Source organism: Equus asinus, chromosome 23 (assembly GCF_041296235.1).
Source record: "Equus asinus isolate D_3611 breed Donkey chromosome 23, EquAss-T2T_v2, whole genome shotgun sequence".
In the NCBI taxonomy this organism is placed as follows: Eukaryota; Metazoa; Chordata; class Mammalia; order Perissodactyla; family Equidae; genus Equus; species Equus asinus.
Window position 1 is genome coordinate 15449078 of NC_091812.1, and position 27714 is coordinate 15476791.

General features: G+C 40.8%; 1 protein-coding gene across 35 annotated transcripts in view; it reads right to left on the reverse strand.

Moving 5' to 3' along the window:
• Nucleotides 1-27714, reverse strand: part of AOPEP (aminopeptidase O (putative)) — a 374345-nt gene that overhangs the window by 139758 nt on the left and 206873 nt on the right. For all 35 annotated transcript variants that reach the window (XR_011497286.1, XR_011497284.1, XR_011497285.1 and 32 more), the window contains 3 exons: nt 24482-24584; nt 23733-23840; nt 13736-13779 (listed from right to left, as the gene is read on the reverse strand). Coding sequence is in view for 30 of the 35 variants with exons in the window: in XM_070495582.1 (XP_070351683.1) it covers nt 13736-13779; nt 23733-23840; nt 24482-24584 (255 nt within the window). In the remaining 5 variants the exon portion in view is untranslated. The remainder of the gene's footprint in view (nt 1-13735; nt 13780-23732; nt 23841-24481; nt 24585-27714) is intronic.

Genomic DNA, 27714 nt, shown 5'->3' on the forward strand with positions numbered 1-27714 from the left:
TAAGGGGAAGACGGAGAATTTAGAAAGGGTTTAGAAAAGAGCAGCAGTGATGATCAAAGGGGTAAGTACTCTGGATCCACAAGGGAGGTCAGGGAACTGGGATTAAATATCTTGAAGAAGAGAAGTCTGCAGAGTAACTTCAGAGCCATTTTCGAGTGATTTTACAAAAGATGGTGAACAGCTGTCGTGCATCCCCCTGGAGGAGTGAGTAAGAGGACATGGACATAAACTTCCTCTGGGGAATGTTAGCTTAAAGACACTTCTTCAGGGGTGGTATGGGGAGGGGCTGGGCACTTGAGTCCCAGAACATTACTGAGTAGGGTGCAAGTCTTTACCCGAGAAGGCTGAGAAGAGGCAAACCCTTCCCTATGGGGCAAACACAGGCTTGAACTGTCATGGAGGAAGGCTGTGCTGTCCCGAACGACAGGCAGGACCAGGAGAAAGGGAAAGAAAGTGCACGCAGGGCAAAGAGAGCAGAGGCAGGAAAGCTCAAAGACATGGTCAGCGGGCCTGGCCCACAGAATGAGGTGAAAAGGAAACAGGGAGTCCTGGGAGGACCCTGAAGTCCTGCCATTGAGCCTGGGCTTCATCAGGGAGGCTCTGAAGCAGGGCTGCAACATGGCACGAACAGACTGGAGTCGAGGAAGAGTAACGGAAGGAGGAGAGGCTGGAGGCAGGGAGACCAAAGGGGAGGCTTGAACGTGCTCAAATGAGAGGCAAGGAGAAGAAGCCTAAACTGATGTGGAATGATGGGGATGGATGTGGAAGGTAGCGTTGGACGAGGGCCATTGGAGCGGGGAGAGATGGTATGCAGACAATGGGTCCCACTGCTCTCTGCAGGGTGACTTTCCATAGAATGTACAGGCCCGAGTACAATCTGTATACAGCGCCACAGTCTACCACCTGGACAAGTGGCCAGGCCAACTTGGAGGGTTATTTCACCAAGTATTAAGGCAAATTTTGCTTTGCCATACTTAGTATTTGCACACAGAGATACCAGTATACAGGGATACTAAAAACAAAACAAATAAAAACTCCTCTATACACTGCCAACTAAAGGCATAAAAGTGGTAGCTATTGCTTATTGAACATTTACTATGTACCAGACACTATAGACAAAAATCTCATTTAAATTTTATAATATCTGTGCAAGATCAATATGATCACCCCCATCTTAGAGATGAGCAAACAAATGTTCCAAGAGGTTACAGGACTTATCCAAGGCCACACAGGTGGTACTTGAAGAGCTGGGATTCACACCTATATTGCCTGGCTGCAAAGACCCCGCTTTTCTTTCTGTGCTGAACTCAGGCTTCATGATACATCAGCTCGTGATTTATGGAGCAGACAAGGCAGCAGAAGGGGAGTGCCCATGCCCACTCCAAACAGCGCTGACTTCTGCTCACATCTCTCCTGCTGAAGGTGGCCTGGCCCCTGCTGTGGTTGCCCTGTCTTTCTGCCCTTTGATTACAGTTCTGAAAAGATGGGGAGACCCTTGGGAGGGGCAAAAGTGTGAGAGCAGGACAGCTGTCATTCACCTGCATCCAGGAGCAAAAGACACTCCCCCGTGAATGAAGAGAACATGTTTGCAGAACACTTTCCTTAGGAAAGGTTCAAAGCATCTTACAACCGTTATCACTTCATTCCTCAGAATATCCTTGTGAAGTGGGTGCCAATTGTGGCATGGGTTTTTAGCTGACGGAGAACTGCAGCATAAGAAGACTGGCCAAAGTCAGCCCAGACAAGGGGCTAAAGAAAAGACTTCCAGGGTGAGTGCCGGCATCAAGCTGCACCGATGCTTGTTTGTGGACTGCTAATGTGCAATAAGATGTTAAACTAGGAGAGGAAGATGAAGGCATTAACTTCTGTTGTTAAAAAAAAAAAAACATTTTGGGGCCGGCCCCGTGGCCGAGTGGTTGAGCTTGCGCGCTCCACTTTGGCGTCCCAGGGTTTCGCCAGTTCGGATCCTGGGCGCGGACATGGCACCGCTCATCAGGCCATGCTGAGGCGGTGTCCCACATGCCACAACTAGAAGGATGTACAACTGGAATATACAACTATATGCTGGGGGGCTTTGGGGAGAAGAAGAAGAAATTTAAAAAAAGGAAGATTGGCAACAGATGTTAGCTCAGCCAAGCTTCAAAAAAAAATCTTTGAAGGTAGTATAAGTAGTCTTACCTCCCAAAGAAATTATGAGAAACCATGCAAAAACATTTAATTTTCACGGAAGAAATGGACTCTATGTTTTAGGAAAGAATAACATGTACACAGTTTTTGTAGTTTTGATCATAATTATTGAGATGACAGTGCAGGTGAACCTTTAGGTCTGGACTTGGATACATAGCAGTGGTAAAGCTGAAAATTGACTTTTTTCAAATCAAGACAGTCAGAGTCTAAGCCAGTGGAGAATGTTTCCCCTCTGAGATCATGTGGCTTAAATAATCACAATAGACAAGCAGAAGCATTTCCACTTCACTGGGACCCAGGACTCACAGGAAATTACTCTTCTGCATGTCTGATCACTATGGAAATTGATTTCATACAGATAGCTGAAAGTACACAGGCCCACGACTGCATGCGCTCCATATCTGTACTAGTGAGCAGGACTTCCGCCTCGTTTCTGAAGCCTGCCAAGGATCTGGCACGGTGGGTCGTTTCATCCTCAGGCTGGAGAGTTCCCTTGCTGTACTCCCACATCCTCTAAGGCCACTCTGAGTTTCAGGGTCTGTCTCTAGTCCCCGTGAGCTATAAATGTGCTCACACATAGTCAACACAGCAGGGGAGAAAATATACTGGACACCCTGGCATGATGCTGGAACAAACTGTGTTTAAAGCCAAGAAAGTTCCTGATTGCTCCTCTCTTTGTGATGTTAATGTATTTAGAAATAGACCCGGGCTTGCGTGAAAACAGTATTGCATATGCCGTATTTGCTCCCTCTGTTGATTTCCAAGAGTAGAATGACAAGGATGGGGAGTTGATTATTAGCCATATCTGCTACTTGTGCCTATCAACTTGTTGCTGATCTGCAGAAATGTCTTTACCACTCTTAGCTCCCGTCTTCAGCCTCTTGAGATTCTAAAGATCACATCTTATCCACGTCTCTACAGGGAAGCACACAGCCCCGACAACTTTCACATGAACTAAATGATAGACACAGAACTTCAGAAGTGCAGGCACTAGATGCATGCAAGCTTTGGGAATCTCAGTGCTCAGGGTCTGCAATGGAAAATGCCCTTGTTCTGGAATGTAACTTACATTCTGTATGAATTTTTAAATTTTAGGAATTTATGTTTTGAAGTCCCCTCTCTAGATATGGATACAACTAGTATGCATCTCAAAGCTTTGCACATGGTTACTTATTTTCTGGATCCAAACAAGTCATTTGTGCTGAAGCAGATATTCAAGATTGATGACGTAACATTTACAAAACGAGTACTCCCTAGCTCCATGAGGGAGAAACAGTACTGAATTAAAACAAACACACGAACGTGCACACACAAACATCATAGCTGATGAGCAAAGAAAGACTCGATAGCTGTTGATCCAGGTAGAATATCACGTGGACAGGACACTCTTTCACCAGGCAGGCTGGCTCCCAGGGCTTGTCTGGATTTCCTCCTAAGCACTTTCAGATTTTTCTTCCCTTGGTCTCATAAAACATCAGCATTTAAATAGAAACCTTATATGAAAGCCATCAAAAATATATCTCCTCCTCTCCCGCCTTCCACCTTCAAATACTCTCCCTTCCACTCCCTCGGCTCAATACCGATGCCCAAGACAAAACAGCTGCCGTATTTCCAGCACTGCAGAGTATAACTGAGTGGCCGAGAAGGAAAGGTCAGGCTCACACTAGACTCCTCTATTCAACTTTCACAACCAATCAACCAAGTCGTCACGGTGACTCCTCAAATCTGTTCATTACTCTCAAACCCCACTGCCACCACCACCATCCCTGCCACGGTTCCTTCCAGCTCCAGATCTCTCGAGTGAACTGCTGTATTGGTTCCTACTTGGTCTGCTGACGTAGTTCTGCCCATCCCCATCTACCTTCCACACTGCCCCCCAGAGTCCCAGAGTATCTTTCCAATCTGCCGACGGCACTCCTCCACTTAAAACCTTCAGTGGCGTTTCTTTGCCTGAAGGCTCGAGGCCAGGACTGACGAGACCCTTCTCTGTGCACCTGGGACTCTGCAGCTCCCAGAGCACTTCCTACACTGAGTCATAATGATCTGTTTCATGGATGTCTTAGACTCGGAGCTCCCTGAGGGCTAGACATGGAATTCATTCCTTTCCGTTCCCTAGCGTCCAGCCTAAAGCCTGGTAGGTGCTCAAGAGAGAATGCTCAATTAATTGAAGCCAGAGAACAACGCAAAGACAGTATGATACAGAAAGTGCTGGCCCCTGAACACTAACTGGCTGGTCTCATCTGACAACCTTGCCCTTTTCGGAACGGCTCCCGTGCCTAACAGATGTGCCTGAGGATCAGTTTGCAACAGGGCCAAAGATTAGAGGCCCGGAGGGGTAGGTGTGGGCCTTTGGAGACCTAGATAAAATTGGTACAATGTGCTGCACAGGCAAAAGGGTAAACAGTCTGTTTTAATAGCTGAATTAGATTCTGAGATTAGCAGGAAACAAGATGCCTGAGTTTCAAGAAGTACTCTAGTATACTTGCTGAAATAGATTCATCATAGGAATGAAATTGCCTAACTTTTAAGGAGAATTTTAAAAAGCTTAAGCCTGCTAGCCAAAACATGATCCTAACCGGGAAAGGCATCCTCTCAAAGGGTGAAGGCTGGTGGTTAGTGGCCACCAATAAATAGAGACACTGCTATTAACTTCCACAATCACAACAAAAGTCTCTTTGTGGGCCCACAGTGTGTTGCCTCAATAAATATTCACAATGATAAAATCCAGGTCCCCCAGAGCCAGAGGGCTCGGGGCCATGCAAATGAACTTCATAACCTTATTAGGAAGAGGATGAAAGGAAAGAAGACCTCCCAAACTAAAAATGCACTTTGTTACTTTCATGAAAATTGCCATATTTGAGCCCTAAGAAGTTCTTCTGTGAGAGCGCATAATCATCACTCAGAAACAGACTTTGCTAACAGGAGGTAATACACCATTTCTATTAATTTTCTTTTTTTTCTGCCTTCATTCCTAAGGAAACTGCTCCTGTCTATCAGCGGATCTGAAAAGTTATCCCAGGGCAGGTACAAAAACGGGGAAAAAATATATCTTGCAGGTAAACTTAGGAACAATAGCCATATCTGATGTGATTTTTGCATAAAGAAAACCCATATGTTTGCTTAAAAAGAAAGGATGCTAAATCTGAAACATTTCAGACATTCCAAAACAAGCTGTACTTCTTTCGAGCAGCCTCCTGAAAAGCTAATTGTCTTGGCCAATTACTAAAGCCCCACGCAATCTCCCGGATAAGACTTCCTTCAGCATCAAAAGGCATGAACATGGAGAAGCAGAAACAAAGGAATTTATTAAACGATATGGATATATTAATTCTGTACAATGCACTGACTTGCTTTATGTGTGTATGTTCCCATTTGACTTAAAAAAAAACTAACAAACTATAACACTTCTAACTGTTGAATCAAGAATTGGAGGCGGAAAGTTGAAAATGGGGATATTAAACAAAAAAGGCCAGGCAAAAATCTAATGCTTAGAAACCAATTTGCATGTCCTCATGGCCTCTGGATGCTACTCTGAACTAGCATGTCATCTCCTGGTAGTATAGGCCCTGACAACCTACCCTTCAGACACCCAGTTTAGGCTGTGAATAAGACAGGCTCACCAACATGGAGGTGTGTGGCTGTGCACGGATCTAAGCCTCTGTCTGTGTGAAAGAATTCACTTCCACATCAGGAAATCTGTTATGAGCATAAAAACATAGCTAAAACTGTGGGTCAGAAAGGAGAGTAATGTTGGCTCTTCTTCAAAAGAATGTTTAATTTCTCAAGATGCTCTCCTTTAACATATGAATATCAATTTTGCTATCAGAAATTATGTTTCAGGGTATTCACTTTGAGTAACTAAATTAAGATAGGAAATTAGCAGGAGAGGGTAGGAAGGAACCTCATCTAAATTCTGAGGTAGGTCTTAAACGTCCTCTATGAATCCCTGTAGGTGGTCAACCAGACTAAAACCAGACACTTCCAAGGAAGAGAATCTCCTTCCTTTCCAGGGCAGTGAGCTCTAGGCAAAGAGCATGGGTCAGAGCTGGACAGACACTATCGCCCTGCTAACAAGGATCTTGGAAAGTAACTTTACCTTTTGGAGTCTCAGTTTCCTTGTCTGGAACAGAGTGGATAAGAGCAGAGTCTCTAGAGCCAGGAGGCCTGGGTGCAAATTCCAGCCCTGCCACATACAGCTGTGAGACCCTGCTACTTACTCAGTCCCTCAGTCCTCTTACTGGTAAAACAGAGATAGAGGAGTGACATCAGGATCATTGCAGAGTGAGCTTCCCCAGTAATCTCTCCCCTCCACCATACAATGAAAAAGACATTCATACTCGAACAGAGGACCTCCAAACACAACACAAAAGACGCCTGAGAGACCCACGCAGCCATACATCGGAGGGCGGAGAGGCTGGAGGCCCCCTTGGAGGAGGAGGAATGGGGTAAGAGAAAATTTTGCTCCTTCCCCAAAAGACTGGGATCCGAGACTGCCGGTGGCCTCCAAGATGGAAGAAACAGGGGAGGGGATGTTTGTTCATGGAAACATCAAAGATCCCTGAGGGCCCTCACAGCCTTGGGGAAAGCCCCTACTGAGGTGAAAGCTAACGCAGGGATGACCTCATAAAGCCAACATCCCAGAAGAGCAGATAGCCAGGGCAGAGCAAGAAAACCCCGAAAGCACACAGAAGAAAGTGCAACAGCCCCCACCCACCCACCCAGCACAGCCTCCAGTGCCTGGGATCTAAGCAGAACACAGAGGGCTCAGAATATGTGGCTCTTGACACCCACCCAGTGGTGATAGGTGGTAAGTGCGACCAAATAACACCACAATGCACAAAAACAGAGCCATGCCCTCTAGCAACGTCAAAAATTATATTAAATCTCTAGATCAGAGAGAAAATGACAAGTACCCAGAAATCAGTCCTAAGGACACAGAAATATGTAAACTAAATGACAGAGAATTCAAAATAGCTATCATCAAAAAACTCAATGAGTTAAAAGAGAATGTAGAGAAACAATTCAACAAGTTCAGGAGCTACTTCACAAAAGAAATGGAAACTATAAAGAAGAACCAATCAGAAATATTGGAGAGGAAAGACACAATCAATGAGACAAAACAAACTATGGATTCCCTAAACGCTCAAGGGGACATCATAGAGGAGCGAATCCGCATAATTGAGGACAGACATATTGAAATGCTCCAGACAGAGGAGGAGAGAGAAATAAGACTAAAAAGAAATGAAGAAAGTCTCTGAGAAATATCCGACTCAATTAGGAAATGCAACATAAGAATTATAGGCATTCCAGAGGGAGAAGAGACAGAGAATGCGACAGAAAGCTTGTTCAAAGAAATAGTAGCAGAGAACTTTCCAAACCTAGGGAAGGAGATGGAAATCCATGTGGAAGAAGGTACCAGATCTCCTAAATAGGTCAATGTAAAAAGACCTACTGCAAGGCATATGGTAGTGAAACTGGGAAAAGTGAATGACAAAGAAAAACTACTAAGGGCAGCAAGGCAGATGAAAATAACCTACAAAGGAAGCCCTATCAGACATTCAGAGGATGTCTCTGAAGAAATCTTACAGGCTAGGAGAGACTGTAGTGACATATTCAAATCTTCAACGGACAAAAACTTTCAGCCAAGAATACTCTATCCAGTGAAAATGTCTCTCAGATATGATGGAGAAATAAAAACTTTCCCAGATAAACAAAAGCTAATGGAGTTCATAGCCACAAGAACCACCCCCTCCCCCTCAATACAAGAAATCCTCAAGAAGGCCCTCATAACTGGAAAAAAAAAAAAAGGAGAAAGGGGTTAAGAAGCATGGAGTAAGGAGATAAATAGGTAGACAAAATCAGAAAATTGTAGTTATACATCAGAACAGGTTAGCAAATACTCAAAAACAGCATTAAACATAAAAAGAAGGAAAACACCAAAAAAAGATAATCTTGTCATTTTAACCACAAACTCACAACACAAGATGGAATAAGATGTGAGAAAAACAACTTAGGAGGGGAAGAGAAAAGGGACTGAATTGATTTAGTCTAAGGAAATAAGTAGCATTCAGAAAATGGACTATCTTATCTCTACAAGATTTTGAATATAAAACTCATGGTAATCACTAAGCAAAAAAGCAAAACAGACACAGATAATAAATAAGGAGAAAACAAACACACACAAAAGAAAAAACTACCTAACTCAATTGGTAGACTGAAACACATGGGGCAAGAAACAAAGGAAACGCAGTAGAACCTGAAAATGAGTGATAAAATGGCAGCATTAAGCCCTCATATATCAATAATCACCCTAAACGTAAATGGATTGAATTCTCCAACAAAGATACACAGAGTAGCGAGACGGATTAAAGAACAAGACCCAACAATATGCTGCCTCCAGGAAACACACCTCAGCTCCAGCAACAAACACAGGCTCAGAGTGAAGGGATGGAAGACGATACTCCAAGCTAACGGCAAACAAAAGAAAGCAGGTGTTGCAATACTTATATCAGACAAAGTAGACTTCAAGATAAGACAGATAAAGAGAGAGAAAGAGGGGCAGTATATAATGATCAAAGGGACATTCCACCAAAAAGACATAACACTTACAAATATCTATGCACCCAACAGAGGAGCACCAGAATACATAAAACAACTTTTAACAAACCTAAAAGAAGACATTAATAATAACACAATAATAGTAGGGGACCTCAACACCACTGACATCAATGGATAGATCATCCAGACAGAAAGTCAACAAAGAAACTGTAGAATTAAATGAAAAGCTAGGCCAGTTGGACTTGATAGACATATATAGAACACTCCATCCAAAAACAGCAGAATACACATTCTTCTCAAGTGTGCATGGAACATTCTCAAGGATAGACCATGTGTTGGGAAACAAGGCAGGCCTCAATAAATTTAGGAAGACTGAAATAATAACAAGCATCTTTTCCAATCAAAATGCTATGAAGCTAGAAATTAATTACAAGAAAAAAGCTGAGAAAGGGACAAAGATTTGAAGACTAAACAACATGGTATTGAACAATCAATAGATCACTGAAAAAATTAAAGGAGAAATAAAAAAAATATCTGGAGACAAACGAAAATGAAAACATGCCATGCCAACTCATTTGGGATGTAGCTAAAGTGGTACTAAGAGGGAAATTCATTGCAATAAAGGCTTACATTAACAAACAAGAAAAATTCCAAATCAGCTCAATCTCAACCTACACCTGACTGAATTAGAAAAAAAAAGAACAAACAAAGCCCAAAGCCAGCCAGCAGAAGGAGAGAAATAATAAAAATCAGCACAGAAATAAATACTATTGAAACAAAAAAGGCAGTAGAAAGGATCAGTGAAACAAAGAGCTGGTTCTTTGAGAAGATAAACAAAATTGACAAACCCCTAGCCAGACTTATGAAAAAAAAAACAAAACAGAGAAAGCTCAGATAAATAAAATTAGAAATGAAAGAGGAGAAAGAAGAATGGATACCACAGAAATACAACAGATTACAAGGGAATACTATGAAAAGCTACATGCCAACAGAATGGACAATCAAGAGGAAATGGATAAATTCTTAGGCTCTTACAATCTCCCAAAGCTGAATCAAGAAGAAATGGATAATCTGAATAGGCCAATCACAGTAAAGAGATTGAAACAGTAATCAAAACCATCCCCCAAAATAAAAACCCAGGACCAGACGGCTTCCCTGGGGAATTCTGCCAAACTTTCAGAGAGGATTTAATACCTGTCCTGCTCAAGCTATTCCAAAAAATTAGGGAAGATGGGAACTTCCTAACATATTCTATGAGGCCAACATCACCCTGATACCAAAGTATGACAAGGACAGCACAAGAAACGGAAACTACAGACCAATATCACTGATGAACATAGATGCAAAAATCCTCAACAAAATATTGGCAACCCAACTCAGCAATACATCAAAAAAAGCATACATCATGATCAAGTGGGATTTATACCAGGGACACAGGGATGGTTCAACACCTGCAAATGAGTCAATGTGATACACCACATTAACAAAATGAGGAATAAAAACCACATGATCATCTCAACAGATGCATAGAAAGCATTTGACAAGATCCAATAGCCATTTATGATAAAAACTCTTAACAAAATGGAGATAGAAGGAAATTACCTCAACATAATAAAGGCCATATATAACAAACCCACAGCCAACATCATACTCAATGGCCAAAAACTGAATGCCACCCCTCTGAGAACAGGAACAAGACAAGGATGCCCACTATCACCACTCTTATTCAACACAGTACTGGAGGTTTTGGCCAGAGCAATTAGGCAACAGAAAGGAATAAAAGGAATCCAAATAGGGAGGGAAGAAATGAAACTCTCGCTGTTTGAAGACGACATGATCTTATATATAGAAAACCCTAAAGAATGCATCGGAAAACTATTAGAAATAATTAACAACTACAGTAAAGCTGCAAGGGTACAAAATCAACTTACAAAATATCAGTTGCATTTCTATAGTCTAATAACGACCTTACCAAAAGAGACCTCAAGGATACAACTCCATTTATAATCACAAGCAAAAGAATAAAGTATCTAGGAATAAATTTAACCAAGGAGGTGAAGGACATATACAATGAAAACTGTAAGACATTATTGAAAGAAATAGATGATGACATAAAGAGACAGAAAGAGGTTCCATGCACATGGACTGGAAGAATAAATATACTTCAAATGCCCATACTACCCAAAGCAATCTACAGATTCACTGCAATCCCAATCAGGATCCCAAGGACATTCTTCACAGAAATAGAACAAAGAATTCTAAAATTCATATGAGGCAACCAAAGACCCCGAATTGCTAAAGCAATCCTGAGAAAAAAGAACAAAGCTGGAGGCATCACAATCCCTGACTTCAGAATGTACTACAAAGCTACAGTAATCAAAACAGCATGGTACTGGTACAAAAAACAGGCATGCAGATCAGTGGAACAGAACTGAAAGCCCAGAAATAAAACCGCACATCTACGGATGGATAATCTTTGACAAAGGTGCCAAGAACATACAATGCAGAAAAGATAGTCTCTTTAACAAATGGTGTTGGGAAAACTGGACAGCCACATGCAAAAGAATGAAAGGAGACCATTATCTCATGCCATAGCCACAAATAAACTCAAAATGGATCACAGACTTAAAGATAAGTCCTGAAACCAAAAACCTCATGGAAGATAATATAGGTAGTACACTCTTGACATAGAACTTAAAAGGATCTTTTTGAATACCGTGTCTTCTCAGACAAGGGAAACAAAAGGAAAAATAAACAAGTGGGACTTCATCAGACTAAAGAGCTTCTGCAAGGCAAAGGAAACTAGGATCAAAACAAAAAGACAACCCACCAATTGGGAGGAAGTATTTGCAAATCATATATCTGATAAGGGGTTTATCTCCATAATAGATAAGGAACTCATACAACTGAACAACAAAAAAACAAACAACCCGGTCAAAAAATAGGCAGAGGATATGAACAGACATTTTTCCAAAGAAGATACACAGATGGCCAATAAGCACATCAAAAGATGTTCAAATCAGTAATCATGGAAATGCAAATCAAAACTATACTAAGATACTACCCTACACTTGTTAAAATGGCTATAATCACTAAGACTAAAAATAACGAATGTTGGAGAGGGTGTGGAGAAAAGGGAACCCTCAGACACTGCTGGTGGGAATGCAAACTGGTGCAGCCACTATGGAAAACAGTATGGAGTTTCCTCAAAAAACTAAAAACAGAAATACCATATGACCCAGCTACCCCACTACTGGGTATCTACCCAAGCAACTTGAAATCACAATCCAAAGTAACATATGTACCCCCATGTTCATTGCAGCACTATTCACAATAGCCAAGACATGGAAGAAACCCAAGTGCCCATCGGCTGATGATTGGATAAAGAAGATGTGGTGTATATATATAGAATGGAATACTACTCAGCCATAAAAAAAGAGAAAATCATCCCACTTGCAATAACATGGAAGGACCTGGAGGGTATTATGCTAAGCAAAATAAGCCAGATTGAGAAAGCAAACACTGTATGATTTCACTCATATGTGGAACATAAACAAACACTTGGACAAAGAAAACAGTTCAGTGGTGAACAGGGGAAGGGGGTGGGGAGTGGGCACAGGGGGTGCAGGGGAGCACTTAAGTGGTGACAGTCAAGAAATAATGTACAACTGAAATCTCACAATGATGTAAACTATTACAAACTCAATAAAAAATAAATCAAAGCTTTGCTTTTTAGAACTGATAGTAATAATTATCATATCAATAATTATAAAAAAACAGAGAGATAGAAACATAATGCACCAAATGGTACCAAATAGTGTTGTTTGGAGGATTAACTGAGTGCCTGTATACAGTAACCTCCCAATAAGTGTTGGCTTACAATAATTCTGAGGAGGAGGAGGAGGAGAAGAGTGCTGTAAGGAGGATTAAATGACTGACTGTGTGTAGATCCCATATATAGTGCCTGATACACAGAAGATGATTATTCTTACAACTATATCCATCATTAATTGAGCACCTATTTTCACATATATTATGCTGTTTAATCCTCCCTAAAACCCTGCCAGAGGGAACGGGAAGCTGAAATTTGGAGGGCTGAAGTGACTTGCTCAGAGTATCATGGTTGGAAGGGGTAGAGCTGGGGTGAGAATCTAGGAGAGCCTGACTTCAAATCCCAGGCTCTTTATACACACGTGCCCAGTCACCCCTTTTGCCCTCATCCCTCACCCGTTCCCCTCTGGTAACCACCAATCTAATCTCTGTATCTATGTGTTTGTTTATTGTTGTTGTTGTTTTTCTCTTCTACTTATGAGTGAGATCATATGGTATTTGACTTTCTCACTCTGACTTATTTCACTTAGCATAATACCTCAAGGTCCATCCATGTTGTCACAAATGGCAAGATTTCATCATTTCTTATGGCTGAGTAGTATTCCATTGTGTATATAGACCACATCTTTATCCATTAGTCCCTTGATGGGCACTTAGGTTGTTTCCAAGTCTTGGTTATGGTGAATAATGCCACAATGAACACAGGGGCACATATATCTTTATGCATTCAAGTTCTCACGTTTTTTGGATAAATATCCAGCAGTGGAATAGCTGGGTCATATGGTAATTCTATTCTTAATTTTTTCAGGAATCTCCATACTGTTTTCCATAGTGGCTACCCACCATAACTTTTAGAACTTTCCTCTCCTCCATTCTTTTCCACAGCAGCTAAAGCTGCGGAACGTCCTTGGCTTGTTCCTCTACCACTCTTGGTGCTCCTGACTCTGGGGCTCCCCGCTGTGTGCACCGGCTCCCCATATCCACATGGGCCATCCCTAGGCCCCGTTGATCGTCCCAGGGCTCCCACTGGCTGGGCTAGGTCCCTGCCTCTATTAAGAGAGGAAGATTAAACTTTCTAGGTGTAACACACAAACAATGGCAGGGTCATTTTTAACATTAGTAGTAAAGCTGGGCTCTTAACTCCTTAATCAGTCCTCACCTCTTTTCTTCTGGGATGTTCTCCAACAGCATTTGAAGGAAATCCTGGAATAAGAAAAAAGCAAACGATTAAAGATGTCCACCAGTAAATAGCTCTGCCCCAAATCATGCCAGAGACCAAGCGTTCCCAGCTGCTGACAGCTCACCTGCTAGGAAAACTAGGCCTGTGCTGACTTTTTAGACTCTACTCAATTTACTAATTTACCAGGGCTTTCATCCAATCAGTTAAAGAGATCTGTTTTGTAAAAACCACAAACAAATTGGAAAATGCAATGTTTGGTATATTTTGGTTCGATATTTCATTCATTTCATGTTTAACAATTTTCAAAAGGCTGGCCATAGCATAAAGCACTTTAACCATGTTCTCCTCTTCATGAGCTTTCCCTAAAGATCCTGCTACATACTGAACAAGCTCAACTCCCCAAGAGGCTAGTAACTAATTTGCAACTTTCTTGCATTGCTTTATCGAGAGATAAAGACAAAAATCAAGATGAGGAACAAAAATGTCACAATTACAAAAATGGTTCACAGGCCCCAGAGCTAACATCTGTTGCCAATCATCCTCTTTTTTTTTTTTTCGCCTGAGGAAGACTAACCCTGAGCTAACATCTGTGTCAATCTTCCTCTATTTTGTATGTGGGTCGCCGCCTCAGGATGGCTGATGAGCGGTGTAGCGCTGCGCCTGGGATCCGAAACTGTGAACCTGGGGCCACTGAAGCGGAGTGCGCTGAACTTAACCACCACATCACGAGGCCAGCCCGTCAATAATAGATTTTTTTCACCTGAAGGCATGACTTACATACGCACCCATTTTTCCCTTTACTATCGAAAATTTCAAACACATCTGAAAGTAGCCAAAAGAGCATAATTAACGTTCACATACCTATTAACCCACAGCCAGTCTGCCCCATCCACTCACCTGCCTCTTGCATTATTTAGAAGAGAATCCCAAACATTATGTAAATTCATCCACTAATGTTCCTGTAAATACTCTATCTCTAAAAGATAAGGACTTTTTAATTTTTATTTTATTTTTTTAAGGATTGGCACCTGAGCTAATAACTGTTGACAATCTTTTTTTTTCCCCCTTCTTCCCCAAAGCCGTCCAGTATATAGTTGTATATTTTAGTTGTGGGTCCTTCCGGTTATGCTATGTGGGACACCGCCTGAGCATGGCCTGACCAGATGTCATGTCTGTGCCCAGGATCCAAATCGCCGAAACGCTGAGCTGCTGAAGTAGAGCGCATGAACTTAACCACTCAGCCACAGGGCCAGCCCCCAGGACTCTTTCAAAACACAACTGCAATACCACAGGCCTAAAGAATTTACATGTGAATGTTCAAAATCACACATAGTTATTTGCAACCTGACTATTACGACCAATCTTTTCAGCTCATCTAATGCTGGAATCTTGATTTGGTCTCAAAGATTGTCAAATAAAATATAGGATGCCCAGTTAAACTGGGGGCATACACTAAAAAATTATTTGTTATTTATCTGAAATTTGAATTTAACTGGGTGTTGTATATTTTTATTTGGTAAATGGGTAAGCTTAGTGTTAACCCTCTGTTTTCTGAAGGTTTGATAAGATACATTTTGGATAAATATAGAACATGAAACAAAGAAAAATAATATTTACCTCTCTAGGGACTTGATATTGATCAATAAGTAAGACCTACCCTTGAAGCTTTTCTTTTAATAAATTGAAAAGAATCTTTCAAAATGGATCCTTTAAAGAGGGACACGTGTGCAAACCTAGGTGAGCAAATATGACACTGTCCAATGACTGTCTCTCCAGGTTGGAACCCTCGACCCCCACAACCAAGTCTGCAGACCCAGGGCCAGTGCGAGGCTCTGACGGGATCCATCTAGCTCACGGTGTGAGACGGAAGCAGCAGCACAGACCTTCAGAGTACAAACAGACGGCCTTGCAGAGGAAGGGAAACCTGCAAACAATTTGAGGACAAGATGTTCTTTTTCTGTCACGGCACTAAGCATAGCCATCAGGACGCTGGCGAAGCCAGCTGTCCCTTCCGATGTGTTTGGGGGGGTTAGGTCCATTTCTTCCAGAGGCAAAGTCTCCCTATTAAGAGCACTGAGGAAAGACATTCCTTGCAATCTCTGATCTCCTTATAAGACATTACTTGTCAATTGCTGCTTCACCTAAAATAAATGGTACAAAGAATAACAAAACTACTATTAAAAACATGGATCATGCAGTCAAAATGGAAAGGGACACTCCCAAATAGAATAATGCTTCACATCTGAAGTCCTTCCTAGTACCTACAGTGGGTATATGGAGAAAAAACAAAGGAAACAAGAGTAACATTTAGAATGCAAAGAATTAGTTTTGCTTGAGGTTCTTAAAATCATTATGTTTATTATTTTGTAAAAAAATGTTGAATTAGAAATTAATTTATCACAGTCTAATATATTAATAGATTGCAAATATTTCATTGGCTTACTGACAGTATTCTTGCATCTTAAAAATCTAAGTATTATAATGATAATTTCTTACTAATTTCACTTCATTATCTTCTTATAGTCCATATCAACTTATCCTATATTTGTCCAATAATTTATGCTCAATTATATGGGGGAAAAATTACATTAACTCAATGGCAAGGGGGAGAATTTAATTGCACGAGAAGGAGGAAATTCAGAGTTAACCTTAATTCTTCCCTTTTGCATTTTCCAATTACAATCGGATCTTTCTTTATAGGATTGCAGAGCATAATGTTCCAGAGTTTTGTGTGAATACAGGAAAAGTGCATGAGGTACCCAAGAAACACTGCTTTTTTTTTTTTTCTTTTGGTGAGGAAGATTAGCCCTGAGCTAACAAATGTACCAATCTTCCTCTATTTTGTATATGGGACACTGCCACGGCATGGCTGATGAGCAGTATGTAGGTCTGCGCCTGGGATCCAAACTCACGAACCCTGGGCCACTGAAGCAGAGTGTGCGAACTTAACCACTACACCACCGGGCCAGTCCCTGCTTCATTTTTTAAGAAAGACAGCTGTCCTACCTCCTAACAGGTGGCCACCTGCCTCTTTCTGCATCAGAGCCAATACCTGCAGACCACATAGCAGTTGGCTGGATGTTGCCAAGCAATGCTGGGGATAACAGGTCTAGGAAATCACATTGGATAAGCAGAACTGAACACCACAAGCACCCCTAAGACATGGAGCCTGTATTCCCACAGGCTATGGGAATGTTCGTCTACAGCGCAGACATGCTCCTTCTGCCCTAGGCTCCAGGCAGTTCGAGAAGATGCTTGGTCTCATCGAGGCAGTCGTCATACCACCTATCAGTGGAATCAGCCCACTTGACCCTTCTTACTCCTTTCACAGACCTAATCTTTCACCACAAAATGCTAGTTTTCCTGGTTCTTTTCGTAAATTGGCATATAACCATGGAATGGACTCATCATAGAAGCTTTTCTCCACTCTCCACGGCAGAATGATGTTTTTATGTCACAACTATTCCTTCCCTCACCACCTCTCTTTCAATTCTTTCATCTGTCTTCACTCTTCCCTTTAGTATGTTGGCATCTTTAAAAAAGCAACTTACAAATCTTAACTGGACAAAGGAGGACTTTCCTTTAAGATGGACTCTAGGATAAATTGACAGCATCTAGAATATTGACATTGATCTAGAATCACTGACAAAGTCAGTTAGCAACTAATGCTAGGAGGTCCCAATTTGTCACCTCTACAGTATGCCTGAAAAAAGATTAAAGCAAAGGCACAAAAACAAACAAACAAACAAAAACTCTGCTGTTTTGACAGTGCGCTGGGATGAACTTTTATCTGGATCCTTGGGAACTGTTGCAAGCCCACATTCCAGCCAAAAAATGCACTCTTGAGCCAGCCCTGAGGGCCTAGTGGTTAAAGTTCGGTGTGCTTTGCTTTGGCAGCCCGAGTCCGGTTCCTGGGTGCAGAACCACACCACTTGTCTGTCAGTAGCCGTGCTGTGGTGGCAACTCACATAGAAGAACCAGAATAGCTTACAACCATACATGACGATGTATTGGAGCTTTGTGGGGGAAGGAAGGAAAAAAAAGAGGAAGACTGGCAACAGATGTTAACTTAGGGCAAATCTTCACTGCAAAAAAAATTTTTTAATTGAAAAAAATCACGTTGTTTGAGATTTTGTCTTCATTTCCTACTCTCATAATAATCTATATGCTGATTAGGTCAGTCCCAGACAGCTTATTTTGATTAACACCTACCAACACTAAACTAAACATTACCATTTAAAAAAACTACATTGACTGGGCACATGGCTAATTTGGTAATTATTTTTTAGTCTTGGTGAAAGTATCCAATACAAAGCAGGTGCATGTAGATTTATCCAGTTTATCCAGTAAACGGACATTGGCCTAATAATTACACAGGATTAGCAATTTCTGTCAGACGTTTTATGAATAATTACCATGGTCATGAGGAGAGGGAGGTAGGAGAGGCAAAACGAATAATGAAAATGTTGAAGCAAGGACAGAGATGGCAGGTAAGAAGAAATGAAATGGTCAGGAAGAAGTCACTGCTAAGCTCAAGAGAGCAGTTTTACAGAGGGCTGGAAAGATGATAATACCAACATGCTAGACAGATGGGGTGTTCAGAAGGGAAGGGATTAAGAAGTAAACAGGAAGAAGAAGAAATTGAGGAATTTCTCAGTAAAGAAACTGGACGATAGCCTTCCTTAAAAATGAAAAACAAAAAAACAGCAAAAACTTTACCATCAGCATCCAAACAAGGAAAGAAGTATGCAGCCTCATGGCACAAACTTCAAAAAGAGACAACTCAGGAAAGAGCATAAGATTCCAACACAGCCCCCAAACCTCCCTCTGCGCCACCCCCACTCTCACGCTTAGCATAGCGGGACTTCATGGTGAACGCCCAAACCCCACAAACACCCACACACTTGGAAAGAAACAAGACAATCTTTATCTTTCCTCTTTTTTTGACTGTGGAGAAACTAGAACTGTTTGTTAGAGAGAGATGAGTAAAACTTGGGAAATGAACAACTTGAGGATGACACTCTGAGCAACTGTACAGCTTCTGGAGCTCCAAGCTGAGCTGGAGGGACAGCACTAGCTGAGAGAGCACCTGCAGTGGGAAAAAGCTGCACCCAAATTAGGGGACGAGATTTGGGCTGGGGACATTTAACAAAATTTCAAGAGTTAGTGGAGCCAAATTCATACAACAAAGGCTGTACACAGCTCCGGTGCAACTCCTCCCCTCTGCCCCCTCCATGCATAATATCCAAGCTTCAAACTGCAGCTCAGAGGGGAAGAAAAACACGTCTAAGAAGTGTTGGGAAAGAAATCAGGGATGATGTTCCAATACATATGAGAATAAATAAAAGGGCAGGACAGCGCTACTCAGGCTGAGAATGAGCAAGGAGAAAAGTATGGCAACCATGCAAATGAATACAACAAAACTCACATAAAGAGAGAGACAGAAATAAGAAGCATAACAGAAAAGACAAAGGATCCAGTCTTGAAGAAAACATAATCCAAGGAACAGAAGAAAATTCTCCATGAATGCATTACACCATAAATTAACAAAAGATCATAATAAGAACATAAACTCAGTAGAATGAAAGCTCAAAGACAAGATGACAAAACAACAAAATGAGATGAAAAGAGAGATTTCAAAGCAAATGAAATAAATTAAGAACAAAATAATACCATGATAGGAGCGTTAATAAAATAGAAATAGCAAGGAGAAGAACAGACACTAAAGAAAAAAAATTAATAATAATAAAAATCATAACGTAGCTTCAGATAAACATATGCCATGAAGACCGAAAAGACCAAAGCAACTGGAAAATAACAAATATGGAGGGCAAAGACGACACAATAGAAGGATAACTGGTAACCGTGAAATTCAGAACCCTGCAAGGGGGAAAAAAAAAGAATGTGTTCAAAGATACAATTAAGACCATTTCACTGAAAAAAGGAAGAATACAAGCTAAGACTAAAAATGTACACTGTTTTCCAGGAAAAAAACTGATGGAGACTCATGGACACCAAGCCATTTTCTGATTAAATTACTAAATGTCAAAGATAAAGAAAGAATTCTTCTGTCATCTGAGTGGTATAAAGAGGAAAAAGTAGGCTGACTTCAAAAGTTTCAATAGCAGTATTTAATGACAGAAGGGAGCTGAGCAATATCCACAAAGTTCTGAGAAAATGAAAACGTGACCCAAGAATATTATACGCAGCCAGTTTGTAATTCAAATATAAAGACAACAGGCAAACATTCTCAAGCACTAAGAACTCAAAAAGCACAGAACCAGTGAGTCTGCAACTTGAACATCAATTTGGTAACGGAATTCAGCCAACAAAAAGTTGAATCAAAATATTCATGAATATAGAAGCATGGTGAAATGACTGGTGATGAATTTAAATACAGATCTAAGATTACACAACTGTGAAAATTATGTTTACAGCAATACCATACATGATATAAACCTTAACTATGTAAAAATATTAACTACGATAAAGTTAGAATTTGGGGAAAAGTAGAGGAAGTACATAACTGCTGATTTCCTCACCTTTTACAGAAGTGAATAAACTCATGCTTTCTAAAAATTAAATATTTGACTAAAGAGAAAAAAATAACAATTTCGACCTCAAAGATTTTTTATAATTGTGTTTCTTAAACGTAGAAGAATCCTTTAGGAAACGATCTCTCCTACATTTATCTGAAGTTTGGCAAAGTCCTTTAGATTCATTTTAGTTTCTTTTTCATTTGCTAAATTCAAGTAAAATATAATTTAAAACATTTCATTAAAAAGCACACATGCTATTTTTATAAAATTATTTCTGAACGTATCTTGTATCTATACATGTATATACACACAGACACACAGACACACATATACACACTACATACACATGTACACACAGATACATACACACGTATCATTTATAACATATAGAAAGACAGAGAAATAGAGAGTGCAATTTCTGGAATGATGTTCACCTAGTATTAATTATAGGTATTTATGAGTATGGGGTTTTGAGTGATATTTTACATTATTCTTTTCTGTACTTTTCTGTATTGATTGAATTTTTTTATAATGAGTATGTTTCAGTCAAAAAAGCAATAATTTCTAAACTCACTGCGGTACCGGTGTAAGGACAGAAATAGAGAGCAATGGAACAGAATTGAAAGTCCAGAAATAAACTCTTACATTTTTGGTCACTTGATTTTCAACAAGGTTTTCCAAGATAATTCAGTGGAGGGAAATAATAGGCTTTTCAACAAATGCTTATGAGCAACTGGATGTTAAGATGCAGAAGAATGAAGTTGGACCATCTACCTCACATCATATACAAAAATTAACTCAAAATGGATAAGAAACCTAAATGTAAGAGCTAAAACTATCAAACTCTTAGAAGAAAACATAGGAGTAAATCTTCATAACCTTCAATTAGGCAATGAAGACAATATCTGCAAATCATATATCTGATAAGGTACTTAAATCTACAATATACAAAGTACTCTTACAACTCAATAATAAAAAACAATTCCCTCCCCCCAAAATTGGCAAAGAATCTAAATAGATATTTTTCCAAAGAAGATAGACAAATGGTCGATAAGCACAGGAAAGAAAGTTCAACATCATTACCTATCAGAGAGATGCAAATTAAAACCACAATGAGATACCACTTCATACCCACTAGGATGGCTACTATCAAAAAAACAGAAAATTGTAAGTGTTGGTGAGGATGTGAAGAAATTGGAACCCTTGTGTATTGCTGGCGAGAATGTAAAATGGTACAGACACAGTAGAAAATAGTATGGCAGTTCTTCAAAATATTGAATTACCATATAATCTAGCAATTCCACTTCTGGGTATATACTCAAAAGAATTGAAAGCAGGAACTTGAATGATATTTGTACACTAATGTTCATACCAGCATTATTCACAAGAGCCAAAAGGTGTAAAGAACCCAAGTGTCCACCAATGGATGAACAGATAAACAAAATGCGGCATACACACACAGTGGAGTATTAAGTCTTAAAAAGGAAAGAAATTCTGACACATGCCACGACATGAATGAACCTTGAAGATATTACGCTAAGTGAAGTAAGTTAAATACAAAAGGACAAATATTGCATGAGTCCACTTACATGAGGTCCCTAGAGCAGTCAAACTCACAGAGACAGAAAGTAGAATGGTGGCTGCCAAAGCTGGGGAGAGGGAAGAATGTGGAGGTACTGTTTAGCAGATACAAGTTTCAGTTTGGGAATTTCAAAACGTTCTGGCAATGCATGGAGGTGATGGTTGCACAACAATTTAAATGTACTTAATGCACCGAATTATATACTTAAAAATGGTTATTTTGTTAAGTATATTTTACCACAATTTAAAAAATAAAAATTGAAATAAGAAAAGAGCGATGAAGTACTGATAGATGCTACAACATGAACCTTGAAAACATTATGCTAAATGAAAGAAGCCAGACATGAAAGCTCACATAATATATGACTCCATTTATATGGAATGTCCAGAACGGGCACATCCATAGAGACAGAAAGTAGGTTAGTGGTTGCCTAGGGCTGGGGGGAGGTAGAATTGGGGCAGCGACTGCTAATGGATGTGGGTTTCTTTTGGGGTGATGAAAATGTTCTGAAATTAGAGTGGTGATGGTTGTACAACCGTGTGAATACACTAAAAACCACTGATTCGTACACTTTAAAAGGGTGAGTTTTACAGTATGTGAATTATAGCTCAATAAAGCTGTTATGAAAAACAATAAAGCTATTATTTAAAAGAGACAAACAAAAGAAAAATCGAACCATTTGGTGGAGGCAGCACTAAGTGTTCATGGGAAGCTGAAATCAGAACCTCAGAAGTCATGGTAAATGCAATGCGCTCAGTTAACACTGCAGGATCTTGGTGAGAAGTGGTTTTAAGCAGGAGGAATTTGGGGCTAATCAGTCAACCAAACAATAAGACTTCTGAGCCAGTTTTCAAGTTGCCTTTCGAAATACACGTTTAGGAAAACTCTTTCTCCCCCCAACCACAACAATAAAAGGAATGCAGAGATGAGGACTCGCCATCTAGTCTGGTGACATTCACGCTATTCCCTCCATATGTGTTCAGATTATACACGCACGTCCTTTACACCTAACATTGTGGACAATGTGACTTCAAAATCGTCTATGAGCACAACTGCCAAATATCAAAATTACTCATCAGTCCAATCTGTGCAGAGGCTGCATCCTCTATTCTCTCTCAGTTACAAGCACTGTTTTCAGAGCCTCTTCCTCATTCTTAACCTTCTTGGTCCGTGCAGCTCAGCCCCATACCTGTGTAAGCTGACAGAGTCTTGCTCTGACAGTTTTGTGGCCAGGCTGTCTAAATATTTCAGTGTTATCTTATTATTAATCTATTTGTTTACCAAATACATATGCTGTACCAATCATGTCTTCCGTACTGGTGAAATAAAGAGTATGGTCTGGCCTCGTTGAGCTTACACATAGAATGGAGGAGACAGAAAAACAAATGGACTCATAAAAGAAAATATAATTATAAGTAATGGCAATGATAATGAAGGCAGAGAAAAGGGCGAAGGGTATAAAATAACAGGGTGGATGCATAGCTGTTTAGCTGGGGTGACTCTGAGATTGTGAAATCTCAGCTGAGACAAAACGGTAAGAAGGAGCCAACTTTGCGAAGATTGTTCCAGGTAGAGAGAACAGCAGGATGGTTTTGTTTCCGTTTTTAAAGTCTCTGAAGGTACAGCTATCCACATCACTGTGCGCCAGACAGCGTTGGGGTACAGTCTGTCCCAGAACTACAGGGAGATTGCCCCCCCCGAAACAACACTCCTGTGTCCACTTCATTCACTTCCTCCTTTTCCTACTGCATTGTGTCGTGATGCTTTTCCCGACTTCTTAATACTCACATAACCTAGTCCCCAAGTGCCACAACCCCCGCAACTGGATAGCACAAACTCAGGACCCGTAAATTACCTGGGAAAGAATCAACTGCCCATGGAATGTGTGCACAAATTTTCTTAAAAATGAAAAATAGGTGTCATCTCCAAGTCTTTTGGCAAGGAACCGGAGAAGGAAATAGCCCTAGAAGAAAGGAAGAAGAAAACAAAATGGCTATCATGGGTTCATCAGAAAAACGCTTACACAGTCAATCCTAACTTGTCCCCCAGCACTTATAGACATCGACGATGTTCCATCTGACCTGTCCCAGGCTGCCCTTTATATTCTCACAAGGTTGGGCCTGGAAATTAAGGATCTACTCTTTGCTTTCAACTCATCTGTTAATGGCATCATCATCTGATTTGTCTTTGGTTTACATAAAGCCTGGACATCTCTCATGGACCAAAAGAGAAGAGCGGCCCAGCTCCTCTCTCCCACAGCTATCAGGAAAGGCCTTTACCACTTAAAATACTTCCTCATTACTCCTGTCTTCTAGTTGGAACCCAACAGCAATTTTAAGATTCTGTTCTTCAAAGCCAACATGAAGCAGGGAGAAGGGAGTTGCAGAGAAGGGAATAGTTCAGCTCCCTTTGATTCATGCCTCATTTCTGGGGTATGAAGTGCTTTAATTATTGGACAATCAGATATCTGCCTAGTTAAATGTCATTAAAATGTTGATTTCTTTTATTTTGTCCCAAGCACGTTACTAATCTTCACTGTCTACATGGACACCCTAAAAAGTGCTGCACCACCACCAATGGCTTCTGTCACTCAGATGTGCTCACCTTTAAATAATGAACCTGCATGAAGGCCTTCTCCGGATTGAGACCGTGTTTGATGACAGACGATCCTGAGTCACTCACGCGGCCAGTTTCCTCTTTATTGGGTCTAAAACGATGCAGTGAAATTTTCTTTAATTATAGCACATTCTTAGCTAATTATATCATAACATCTTCTTCTTTTTTGAGGAAGGTTAGCCCTTAGCTAACTGCTGCCAATCCTCCTCTTTTTGCTGAGGAAGACTGGCGCTGAGCTAACATCTGTGCCCATCTTCCTCCCCTTTATATGTGGGACGCCTACCACAGCATGGCTTGACAAGCCATGCCATGTCCGCACCCGGGATCTGAACTGGTGAACCCCGGGCCGCCAAAGCGGAACGTGCACACTTAACCGCTGCATCACTGGGCCAGCCCCTATTCTTCTTATTTCTTATTTTCAGAGTTGCTCTACAGCATCTTAATTCTACTCAATAGTACCAGGTAAAATTTAAAACAGTTTACGTTACAAATTCATACACTGAACAAGGAGGGATTTATATCTAGGTTGGCAACCTGAGGTTGGCTATTGGCCATATTTTACGTCATCTTATCCAAGATTAAAGCTTGCCAGACCCTTGAGGAGTCTAAGCTCCAATATGAATTATTTAAGAACCTATATACTTTTCTTTTGGTAGGAATGATGGACTGGGAAATGCAATGGAAAATGTAGCTTTACTTGGAAGAGTAAAGAATTTATATCTTTTTAAAAAAAAAATCTGAAAGCCCCACTGTTATCCACTTCTCTTGATTTGCATTTAGTTATTAAAGGTTCTTTTAGGCAACATTTGCACTCTGAAGCCATTTCAGAATCACACACACACACAAAAAGAAGTGATAGAAGCCCATGTTTTTAGAACAGGTAGGGACATTAGTAATCACATACATCAACCTCCTCATTTCACAAATGAGGGAAACCTAGGCACACAGAAATTAAGTCTGCAGCCAAGGTCCCACAGCTTGTTTCATTTGTGGCGACATTAGGACTGAAACCAATGTCTCCTTCTTGTTTATCAGGGTGTTTTCCATACGCTCTATGGTTTTAAATATTTTTAAAAATTCCTGTAATAAAATGTAATTATGTTACAGTGAAGCTTCAACTAGCTAAAATCAAAATATGTAACAAGGTATTTGCAGCTTTCAGTTGTTCTAAAACCAGTCCCTTATTAGACAAGCTTTGAAGCGTGTGTGCTGGGGTGGGGGAGGGCAAGGACTGACAGGAGGCTTGGCACATCAGAAAGGTGGGGGGTTAGTTTTAAAGGTAGTGTGGTCTGGAACCCGAGACCTCAAGTTGAGTCTCAAATCTACCTCTTACTACCTGTTGCTTACTAGTAGGTTTCTTAAATTCTCTAATCCTCAATTTACTCACTTGCAAAATGGGAATAATGCCACCTATCTCACTAGGTCCTGTGGGGAATAACTGACATAATATGCAGAAAGCCCCTAGCAAGGGCTGGGGATACAAAATTACTCAATAAACTTAATAAAATATTCTAAAGTTGTTAGCAATAAATATTGCTAAGTCCAAGGTCGGTCATCTGATGTTAGAGGCAACGATCTTAGTGGTTCATCTGCTCAATCCCACATGCCCACAGAAACAAACGTGCAAGGATGCTGGACCTGAATGGAACAGCTTGGGGATGACCCAGCTTGCTGAATCAGTCCCACTGCAGTGTGCCCTAGCTGCCAAGCAAAGAAGCCCTGAGTAAGTCTCTCCTGAATATTCCAGTACATTAACCCAGCAGACACAAGGCAGGGAATCAGCAGCTACCTCAAGGAGAGATGGCGACCGGCTCCTAGAGCTAACTGCATAGTTTCCATTCTTCTGCTTGATCCCTGACTTACGTACATGACCATACTTGCAAGAATAACTCATCCTTTTCATCTTCATTTGAGACTCCACTGAAAAGCATCAGCTTTATTCCTGCTCTCAAGTGTGTCCTGGGGTTGAGTGGTTTTATAAAGAAAGCCACTCTGGCCTTGATAGGGAAAGCTCACCACCCACAGCTTTGGGAGGAAGACGGCTTCTCAGAGTCAGCCTGAATTCAAACCAGTTTTCCCAGCCCCAAAAGAGACAAAGTTGCTGTGAGTTTCTTACGCCCTTCAGCTCTGAAGTAGGACTACTAGAAGGGGAGGAACACAGGAGATCCAAGTAAATCTCTTCTCCAAAGGCTGGCTTCCAGGCTCAAGTGACTAAGGATGCCTTTAGTTGGTGGTTTTTTCCTTTGCCTAAAAATGTCCTTCCAGAAAGCATCCCTCTCTTACTCGCTTCTTCCACCCTCTCCAAATGAAGAAATGTTCGAGAAAATTCTTTTATGCTGACAGCATCCAAGGCAAACGTACAAGTCCCCACGAGATTCCTTTTACAGTAGACTTGGTGCTGGAGAGAGCAGTGCCCAGACAAACTGCAAGAACTCAAAGGGGGTGGTTGTTAGAAGGAAAAGATACTCCCCACGTGGAACAAGGGTGACTTCCATTTCTGTGCTACTCTGGTTCTCACACTGCCGCCTATCCCAGGTCTATGCAGAGAGACAAAGCACAGGAAGAAGGCAGGAAACAAACGAACTAGCACCATGTGCAATGACAGACGACTCTCACAGGTGACTGAAAGAATTCACAGCCAGAAAGAGTACATACAAATGTACGATGCCACTTACACGAAGTCTAAAGAACAGGCAAAACAGATCTATGGGGACAGAGATCAGAATAATGGTGACCTTTGGGAGGGAGTGTTGGACAAGCAGAGAAAAAGAGGAAGGTTTCTGGATGCTCCAGATGTTCTCTACATTAATCTCAGTGGTGCTTTCATGAGGATAAACAGTAAAAATCTGCTGAGCCATCTAGAAATATGTGTACTTTAGTGTACGTATATTTCAATTAAAAAGTTTTTTAAAAAAAGATGCACATGAACCAGTACACATTCTGTGAGAATCAAAGTCCAGAAAAGAGGCGTTGCTATTGGTGTGCCATGAACATATGCCTAGGACTCACAAAGCCCTCTACACCTGAGGGCAAGGAAATATTTTTTTAAATGACATTGTGAGAGGCAGGAAGAACTGTGGCCAATACAGTTGGCTCAGTCTACTCCCATTATCATCCACCTTCTTCCCTGCCCACTTAAATGCTCACTTTCCAAGTGTGCTTGCAACTACAGATAGAAGACAGTCCTGGCCAATGAGACAAAAGCAAATGTCTGCTGTTGG